The 10,524-nt window shown below is 38.2% G+C and overlaps 1 protein-coding gene across 1 annotated transcript; it reads right to left on the minus strand.

Annotated features, from left to right (window-relative positions):
* Positions 1–240: 240 nt before the first annotated feature.
* On the minus strand, positions 241–5,779 carry LOC104072216 (protein AHNAK2-like). Its single transcript, XM_009582690.1, has 6 exons — positions 5,618–5,779; positions 4,762–4,851; positions 3,970–4,026; positions 3,221–3,362; positions 2,122–2,303; positions 241–1,341 (listed from the first exon to the last, which is right to left on the minus strand). Exons 1-6 carry the CDS (start codon positions 5,777–5,779, stop codon positions 241–243), a joined length of 1,734 nt encoding a protein of 577 aa, XP_009580985.1.
* Positions 5,780–10,524: the final 4,745 nt, after the last annotated feature.

Below are 10,524 nucleotides of genomic sequence, written 5' to 3' on the forward strand. Positions count from 1 at the left end.
GGCAGTCTGAATTTGCTTTCTTTTCCGTCTACATCCTTTTCTCCTTTCGTCATGCCAATGTCCATGTTCAAGGTTTTATCACTTGTGGGCATGCCATCTTCTTCTGTCTGTGCCTTTTTTACAGCATCTGCTGATTCAACTGTGCTTTCTTCCCTTGGTATTTTCATGTCAGCTTTAGGTGTTTTCGCCATTTTGAATGATGGCATTTGTATTTTCCAAGTAGATACTTCTGGTTCTGCATCAGGCATATGAGGTTTCACATCCAAATAAAAAAAATGAACTTATATCAGCTGTTGTTTCTGTTCCTGAATGTGGAACATCACTTCCCGGTTTGGTGTTTTCAGTCTCTGGCTCTTTTCTTTTGGGCATTGAAATCCCAAATTTTGTTTTCTGAATTGTTAGTAGTTGTGTGTCATCTTCTGCTTGTTTGTCTCCTGTTTCCAGTGTGTCAGGTGTTGTGTGTAATTCTGCTTTAGCAGTTCCTATTTCTAGACCTTTTACCTGTATAGATCCTTGTGCTGCGTGACCCATCATGTCTATGTTAATTCCACTTTCTCCTTCTGTTTTATCTGCTGTTCCTTTCTGTTTCTTTTTTCGGGATTTTGATGAGGCTTGTGGTGTTTGTTTAGTTGGGCTTTCTTTCAGATCAGGTGTTTCTAAACTGGGCTTTGATATCTGTGTTGTTATAGCTGGTACTTCAGGTACAGTAAATTTTGATGTTGATTCCTTGTCTTTTTCTTTTTTAATGCTTATTTCAACTTCAGGGCATTTTTTTGCATGAGATGGAATGCCATTTTTCATATCTTTTAAGTCTTTTGTTAAAGTTTCATGTACCTCCCCTGTTTTAATTTCATAAGCAGGAGATGTGGTATATTCAACAGTTAGTATTTCAGGATTTTCCATGCTGATATCTTCTTTACGTATTTTTTCTCTTTCAGATAACAGCGTAGTTTTTACTTCTTTTTTTTGCTTGTCTTGTGTTTCCGGTTTGGATCTGTGCATTTTGAATCCAATGCTAGGGAACTTCAGTTTCTTTTGGCTTCCTTTTTTTTCTTTGATATGGACTTCTTGTTGAAATTGAGACTCTGTGTCTGTGCTTGTAGGGGAAATATCCTGTATAGCAGGCTCATATGCATCTGATGTACTATGAGATCTTCTGTGCCCCAGTATCTTTTTATTTTTAATTGACTGGAATTTTGGCCATGATAATCTATCCTTTTTAGGTCTCTTGCTTCTTCCTACCCTTTGGCTTACAATTAATGTTTCCCTGTCGTCTTCTGAAACGGCTTTTCCTGAAACATGCAGTGTTTCTTCAGGAATGCTCTCACTGAGTTCTTTTTCCTGAAAGAACAAATAGTAGTCAGAAGATTAAAAGTAAACTGAATATAGACGCAACACAAAATAAAACATGTACTATAAAATATGTAGAAAAATGTGCTTTTTATTCACAGTATCTACCTGTTATATAAAAAATTCCTGAAAATGGTGTATATAATTCAGGTAGAAATTACATAAAACAAATGGATTATGTGACTGTAATATGTGGATTTCTGAAGGTTTACGTTCTTTGCAAAACATTGCAGTAAATAGAGGTTTCTATATGTATCTCTCTCTATGTCTGTACAAATATATATAATGTTTACATATAGGTATACGAAGAGAAAAATAATTTTGAATGCGATGGAGACTTATGAGCAGATCATGTCTATGGAGATTAAACACATATTTTTAAAAGAATATTTCATTTATGAGCTTTTGAGAAAAATATTTACTGGTATTTTACATTTTGGAAAATATTGAATATAAATACTACAGAGCTTATCTGAGCCTGTTTTATCAGGGGACACTTAACAACAAAAAAAGTGCTGACTCACTAGAGAAGAAAGTTTTTCTACCATAATGTAAGATTGTGGCTTTATCCAGAATCTATAGTCTTGCTCAGGATATTTATAAAGCTGCAAATATTGTTTGGGGTTTTTTTCTTCTCATGAATAGTCATGCTAGTAAGTTTAAACACACGCCTAAGTCTGAAGAAGACACAAGTGTATATTTTCCAGTCTATTTCCACACAGCACATTACTACAGTGTTATCCAAACTTTGTAAACTAATCAAAAAACTACCTGGCTTAATCTTTCTTTTTTGTACTGGGCTGCAGAGTGAATGTGTTCTAGCTCTTCTTTCCCAGCAATTTTTCTTTTGAGGCTGAATTGGACTCTGTATGGCTCAGAATATTGGAGAATCTTGAGTGCATCTTCATATTTGATATTATCGAAAAATATTGTAGCACTTAGAAGCTGATCACCTGCAAATGGAATCAGACATCATTTTAATTGGTTTGTGTTTTCTTGCAGTTTTTCAAATTCTGTTAAATTAATGCTCATTTAAAAAAAAAATTACGTCCCATTTATTTAAAATATAAAATGACGCTCACGTAATAGAATCACAGAATAGTTAAGGCTGGAAAGGACCTCTGGAGATCATCTAGTCCAACTGCCCTGCTCAGGGAAGGGTCAGCTACAGCCAGTTGTTCAGGTCTACGTGTGGTCAGGTTTTGAATATTTCCAAGGATGGTGACTCCACAACCTCTCTGGAAAACCTGTTCCAGTGTCTGACCGCCCTGACAGTAACAAAGCTTTTTCTTATATTTTTTCAGTATTTAGACTCTGGACTTTTGTTCTTGTTTAAATCATTATTTACTGTAGTTTTGTGGCATAATATTTTGTGACAGAATCAAAGGCAAGTTCTTCATGAATGTTATGAGTTGGGATTTTTTTTCATTTTAGTTGTGTATACACTACTTTCTATGTACCTTTTTCACTGTTCCAGTGAAAATTAGGTAATTTTTTTTATGGTATACCAAAAAAAAAATCACATTTCATTATTGTTTAAGAAACTGACTTTGAAATTATTAATATGGAAAGGTTAAGCTCACACATAATATTAGTTGGTTTGGGATCTACTATTTCTATTACCTAAAGAGATGACAGATCAGATAGGTATATATGCACACACAGCTACATACCTGATTATAGAATCATAGAATCATAGAATCATAGAATCATTAAGGTTGGAAAAGACCTCTAAGATCATCAAGTCCAGCCGTTAACCCAACACCACCATATCCACAATAATATCTTGTTTTACCTTAAAATATCTTATTTTAAGATATATTAAAAAAAAAAACAAAACAAAACACCACACCAGAAAATCAGACTGTACCTTCTCTCAGACTAAATATTTTTGAAGCAGGAGATTCCTTAAGTACTTTTTTAATAAATATTCCTTCGTTTCCTCCACCCGTCACACTAAAACCACTAGCACCAGCTTCCACTTCTGTTTTCAGAGTCACTTCCATTGTCTCCTAGATATAGAAAAAGGTGTGGATTTACAATTTTTATTCATTTTTATCAAAGTGTTCTACATTATTCTATAATAAAAAATTGAATCTCCTCCGGTATATTTTCAGTAGCTCAATAAAGATTATCTAACATAGAGAATGTACTTGTTCAGTGTAGGTTTAATTCTGTTCTAAATTAGAATTAAACACATGTGTTAGGGTTATGCTGGATCAGGGCCACGGGGAAAATAGGTTGTAATTTTCAAACATGAAACATATGGAATCTTTTAGGGCTGAAAGACTGTATTTTCTGCAAAGATGTTAAGCACCTGAATTAGAGTCAATGGGCCAGAAAAGTCAGACTAAGAGCTAGTGCTGTACTGTACTCAAACCGGGGGAGGCTAAAGAATGCTAAAAAGAATTATGGAAGGATGCCCCAAACAGGACAAGTAAGTGTTCGCGCCTGTGCCACAGATAGGCTATTTGTGAAGTTCCTGGTCAAAACAAGTCTAAAGTGACTCTTTGCCTGTTTGTCCTTCCCTCTGTCCACCCATCCATGTCTGTGTGTTGTAATGGACTTTACTATTTTGCAAACCACATGCCTAAAACTACTGAGTGCTTTTAGACTGACCTGTGGATGACTCTGTTTTGATTTGTCTGTAGAATATTTTTTGTTTTCTTCTTGAAGCTGAAAAATAATTCACAATTATTTACTGTTCAGAAGTCGCACTCTTGTAAAGTACAACAAAAGTCAGTTAAAATGCCTGGTTTAGACTAAGAACTGGGGTGAGGATCTATAAGTGCAATGTACAATGTGAATGATTTAACTATATTATTCCCAGTAGTAAATTAGATGCCAAGGCCTCCCTGCATTGTACCAAAATTCGCATAAAATGAACACCAGAGACCAATTGTATAAAGACATTGGGAGCTTTTCTCTGTGTTACTCATGCAGCACATTTCTCATGCTTTCATCTTTGTGAACATACATTTTTTTCATTTATTCGACTTCAGCATGAATTTCAAACTGTTGCCTACTTATCTTAACATGACTGTACTAATTAAATCTTTACCTTTGAATAACCAAGAGGTACAGGTAATTTTGAAATACGTATTAAATTCAAGCCAGTTGAATATTCTAATAGGAAAAGCATTGTGATTTTTTGACACTCCCTGCCCCAGATCCTTTAAGGAATGAAGTCAAATGCATTTTTTGCCAAGAAACAAGAATACGGCCAACAACAAGTCCCGTACAATATAAAACCATCAGTGAACATGGCCCTGATTCTGGTGGGGACAGGAAGACGGTATGGCTGCAACAACATCCTGTTACATGACATATGAGTCTCGGCTAGTTGTAGGAGCTACAGCCTCTTGAATGAACTTGGTAAAGCCATGCCCGCATGAAAACTCAGTGTCTTGCCTTTAAATATTCTTCTTCTACGGAATATTCATAAACTGGAGAGGATCCTTGTGGCCTTGGACGGATGTCTTCTACTGCCACTTCATTAACCTGTGGAAAAGAAATGAGTGGTGGGAAACGAACATCCACCATTAAACAGTGACCCATTTTTTTAGGAGAGTTTTTCTACTTAAGCATAGTCTCTGTCTGTGCACAAATCTTTCATGAGTAATAGTGGATGTAGAATAACCAATAACTCTTTCCTTAGGTCAAGAGCAAATACAATTCTGATTTAAGGATGTTACTCAAGAACACAAGGGACAGACTCCTGAGAGACAAAAACAACGGTATGCTGATTTTGGTTTTCTTTATGAATTGTATGCATCTATGGGCTGAACAGGCTGAAAATACTGACAGATCAATTAGTAATAATTGAATCAGGCAATAAAAATTCCCTCCCTTGCTTTATTTGTACACCTAACAATTGCATCCTGTGGCTTCAAACTTTATTGCCCTCTATAACCAAGAAAACCATGGAAGAGTCCCAGCAGGATGGCATGCTTCCTTCTGGAGTCAAACAATAGGGAACTTAAACTGGCTAAAGCTTTAAAGAAAAGTTACTGTAGTCAACAGCCATTGCTAAGTCTTGGTATTAAACTTATGCTGGTGAATCATGGCAGAGAGCATATCACTTTATATTGAAGCATCATTCTGGCTTTTGAGCTGGCAGGAGAATCCCAAGCAGAAATGCAACATTTTTGATGGGGAAAAAAATCACCAGCAAGACCCAGCTATAAACAAAATATTGAAGATCCCATTTTAACAAAGTAACTGCCAAACCCCTATCCCAAAAAAATCCAACTCTAAAAAAACTCACAGAATCTTCGTCCTCTGCATCAGCATCAGCATCTCCCGGAGGCTCAGCCGGTCTCAGCTGTCGTCCAGAACCTGAAAGCAGCATACAGGTTGTTGGTGTCTGTGGGAGCCACGCAGAGCACAGAGCAGACAGCTTACAAGCTGAAGCCCTCCGGAGCGGCATGCCCAGGGGACGTGCACAGGCCGGCTGTAGAAAGGCCTGCTTTCATTTAGATTCCTTATCTCAGATCTCATCAGACTGATCTTTCCAAAGATACCAGAAATACTCGTACCCAGAAATGTAAAGGCTTTTGTGAAGGAAAAAATCCCCAGATTGGAGAAAATGTAGAACTAGAAGTTGGCCAGATTTTTTATTGATTACCAAGGGGGCTTGAGGTGTGTATTGGGCAGAATTGGCAGGGTTTTGGTAGCAGCGTGGCTGTGGGGTGGTCTCTGTGGGAGGAGATCACGGACCACCCTGTGCTGGACGCAGCTGGTTGCAGCCAGCTCCATCTGCAGTACTGAACCCACTGGAGGAGTTTCCAGCACCTCTGTGAAAACATGTTTAAGAAAGGGCGGTAAACGCTGAGAAAAAGAGACAATGTCGCTAGAGGAAGAGGAGAAAGACAAAGAAGACCACACCAGAGCAGGAGGACAGAGGAATGATGACAGAGCAGGGGAAATGCTGGAGCAAAATAGGATCTCGAGGAGGGGCTGGAGGAAGAAAAGCTGCCTGAGCTGGGGCAGAGAGGAGGAGGCTCGACTCTGATGGGTCAGCGGCTGGTGGAGGAACCCACCCTGGGGCAACTGAGTACGAAACAAGGAGTGGAAAAAGAAAAGCAGCCACCGTCTGCTGACCCCCATCTCCTGCACCATCCCTTGCCTCCCCAAAGAGACTGAGTGTAGCCCACAGCAAGGGGCTTGGAGACCAGAAAGAGGGGAGGAGAGGTGTACGGAGGGGAGCTGAGGTGTTTTTCCTGAAGTGGCTTTATTTTTTTTTAAATATCAGAACCAGTAATTAAAAGTTCATTAATTGGTAACAAAATTCCCCATCTCAAAACTCTTCCTTGCCTACGACAAGAGCTGGAGAGTAAACATCATGAAGCTTTGATAGTCACAAAGACTCTGCTTTCATGGTTTTTTAAAGTATTGAGGGCAGAGAGAGATGAGGTGAAGGAGATGGGCTGTTTGAAAGTATGATTCTGTTGAAATGCTTTAAATTGGGCACCAAAGAATGAAAACAGCATGAATACATTATCATTTTCAGCCATCTGGGCTTAGCCAGTAGAGGACAGTGTGGCTGAATTACACATTCCCTGATGCACAGGCTATTCTAATACACGCATAAGTCCTTGTCCTGATAACTATGTCTTTCTCCTGTCTCCACGCTCCATTTTTTTCAAGCCATCAGGCTGTCTAGCTCTCTCACACTCAGTTCTGCAACTGCCATTAGTATGTATAGTTTTGGCTCTCCTAAACAGATCCTCTGGCTTAAAAATATGCTCAAACACTAGAGAAGACAACCACAAGCAGAACTGTGCAGCTCATTCATTGTCTACTTTAAATGAAGAATCCTTGGGCTAGAACAGAACGTTTCTGGATGTGGATATTACATGCTGTGTGTGCATGGCACGACTTATGCATGTATGCAATCACTCTAACTTACACAAGTTGCCAAGCTCTTGTTGAAATGGCTGTGAGTTTGCTAGCCCTTCTTCATAGTTTTCTGGTCTCCTACTTTTTTTCTTTCCTTGAGTTTTTTGAAGATGAAATTCTTTAGTACACGCATTTATGCCATGTGATCAGTGATGGACCACTTTGTTAAGATGAATGGTAATAGTGTGCTTCCAGTGGGAATATCCCACGTCAGTCTGCAGGCCAAGTTTCCAAACTCGATAGAATAGAAGGCATCCTCATTAGCCGTATGTACATCATCTTAATCAGCTCTCCTATGGTATTTTAGCTCCAGAGAACAAGGATCAACTCAGAACACATCAGGGCTGCCAGACCATACCTCTTTTAGCCTTCACAGGACTAGTCCTGATGCCTACTATGGGCAATTCTAGAAAATGGTCTTAATGCAGACCCTAATTCCAATTAAAGACCTGCATAAATTGGCTTGATTGATTTTTTTTCCAAACACTCTAGCATTTGCAATTTTCAGAAGCTCAAGAAAATTGGAAAATGAGCATAACCTTGTTAAAAAATTTAGATGTGGGTTTAGGAACCTGATTTTAGGCATTTCTGCTTGAAAATTCTGGAATCCATTCATGAAGCTCTTCACCACATGCATTTTAATAAGCATCATATGACGAGAAGAGCTGCAGGACTGAGGCTTGATTGCTTAATGTGCTTAGTGCTTCTAAAGATTCAGGTGCCAATAGCGAATTTTATGGCTGTTACTAAAATTCCAAGAAATAGTAAGGACTTAATCTTGTGGCATTGCTGTATTTTTCACTTGGGAGAATCCCACCCACAATCCCTGCAGTCCACTAGAACAACTTAACGGAATATTGCTTGGATTGCTAGAACGTCTGCTCTTCAGTGCAGCACTTCAAGGGTAATTACAGTATTGATCCCTGGTGGCTGCCAATAATTTTGCTACTGGAAAAGAAAAATGAAAGAATTATCTGGGAGAATTCTTGGGCTGGTTCACTGCTGTTTCTCTTGTTTTACTCTGATGTAACTTCAGTGACATTTTAGTTATCTAGAACTGGTCAATGCAAGTATGGGGTGCTCCATTCTCAGGACTTGAATGGTCTTGTATAGTTTGTGCAGTGGATTTATCACCATCCAGAGAAGATGACTCAGAGTCTAGGGTACTGCAGCTATCCTACAGGTTCTAACAGAGGTAAAACTTTTAGAATTAGATGTTTTAAACAAAGGATACTTAAAGTGATTAGGTGATCAACACCTTCAAAATCTTCCTGTTGCTAAGAACAGGCTACTCATAAAATCCAAGAGAATTAGATCACTTCCTGCGGTGAGACCTGAACACTTATTTCCCATTGGGATGCCATTTTAAAACAACAAATGACACTGCCAAGTCTTGTTCAGTGTGGATGTAGAGAAGTAGACCTGGCTTGGATGACATCTCATCTGGGCCTGGACCAGGAGAGAAGTTTCTTATTTTCCACCAGCTGTTGATCAAGCAAAGCAGTGGTGTATGAGGCACAAGGGTGGCTTCACATGCTTGGCCAAGTATTGGCAGGTGATTGCTCTCCTTGTCCTTGCTAGAGGGGCTGTGGATCAAGGTTTGCCAAAATGTCACCAGAAAAAAATCCCCTTCTGTTAAAATGCAAATCTGTTGCATAAAAGGCCTCTTTCACCCACCTCATGATGGGCAGGAAGAGAAAGAGTCCTCCTGTGAAAGCCTTCAGTAAACTGCTACCTCTCCTAAACGGTGATAGTATGACTCTTTCCTACAAAATGGAGCAACAGACTACTGTCCCCAGGGCTAATACAGATGTGGCTGAGATTGCAGGGCTGGACATCAGCTACACAAATGACCTCCTCTCCCAAAGCTTCACACTGAGGCCTTTGCATTCATCCTGATTTCCCCAAACTCTGCCTACTTGTGTATTAATTCTCCCCTCTACCATATCTAACCCATATCATAAAAGACGACTTGTGCCCCTGATTCCTACTGTAGACTAAAATTTGCTTCAGACTTTTTCCCGATTCAGAATACATTAAAAACAAATCTATAAAAGAGAGGAATTACAGTACATCCATGACTCCCATTTTCAGCAAAACCTTCTTTCTGTCTATAAAAGACTGTGCCAATAAACTATGATTTATATGCATGTCATTCTCATGCTCCAAATAGTAGTGATGCCAACATTTTATAGGTTTTAACTTTTTTTATAAACTCTGGACAATCAATGCTTTGTTCAAAATGTTTTCATAAACAAGATGGAATTTACATCAGTGACTACTTCTAATAGCCACTGAACTGACTTCAGAACAAGGGAATTTTTTGAAAGCAGGCAGTAGGAGTTATATAGGCTGGAACATGTTAATATCATAAGACTGAAAATTGTATTTGCTTTTTTAAATGCAATTTAAAAAAAAAAAAAAATTATCTTTAATCTAGCAACCCAGCTGGAGACTGTTTTGGGTAAACCCACAAAAATGTAAAACCAGGTTATTTTTTGGTATTCACATATGGTGAGTAATGGCCTCCAAAACCACATTTGAGACATTATAATCAATTTAAAGTATGACAGTGTCATTGAATTCAAGTCAATTGTGCTTTAATGTATTGTATAAACTGAAGAGAAACCTAGCTTTAATTGGGACACTGGCATACAAAATTACCTTAATCTGTATACTTTAAAATTAAATAAAACAGCAAATGAGAATACTGGAGGTGTTGTTAAAAAAAAAGAAACTATAATGTCCTTTGCTGATCATCCTAGCTTCCTTGTTTACAAATGATATCCCTTTCCATGCTATTCTTAGATTTGTGCTTTCTGCCTTTTAAGATTTTATACTAAAGTTATCTTTGCATATGAATGTAAGTGAATTTAAGTAATCTGCTCTTATCTTTAAGCATATTACTTTTTCTTCTACAACTTCTTAGGCATTATCTTTCCTGCTAAAAGTGGCTTCATTTTGTTTTCTTTTATTTAATTTTGTTCTGTTTTTTTGTTGGAGAGAACTAAAATGCTACCGTTGTGTTGTTTTCCCTGGGATTTTAATGTAGATCAGTCAAAACTGACAAGAGTAGCAATGGTTGCAATGCACGTATTTTTTACAAAGATGCAGGTTAAATATTGCTCATTCTCAGGTAACATCCTCACCAGGACAAGAGGTTCCTTCTTGCCACGCAGTGACTGGCATGAATTATCTAACCTCACTTCAACAACTAGTTTCTCTTAACAGAAACCTGATCTGTGGTAAACATCTGTCCACAGGTGAAAACTT

The sequence above is a fragment of the Fulmarus glacialis genome, unplaced genomic scaffold, assembly GCF_000690835.1.
Source record: "Fulmarus glacialis isolate BGI_N327 unplaced genomic scaffold, ASM69083v1 scaffold2668, whole genome shotgun sequence".
NCBI lineage: Eukaryota > Metazoa > Chordata > Aves > Procellariiformes > Procellariidae > Fulmarus > Fulmarus glacialis.

Coding starts and splice junctions, on each gene's coding strand:
- LOC104072216 (XM_009582690.1), bottom strand. CDS start 5,779: ATGCCGCTCCGGAGGGCTTCAGCTTGTAAGCTGTCTGCTCTGTGCTCT. Junction 4,027..4,761: donor TAGAAGAAGAATATTTAAAG/GCAAGACACTGA, acceptor ATTATTTTTCAG/CTTCAAGAAGAAAACAAAAA. Junction 2,304..3,220: donor AATATTTAGTCTGAGAGAAG/GTACAGTCTGAT, acceptor TTCCATTTGCAG/GTGATCAGCTTCTAAGTGCT.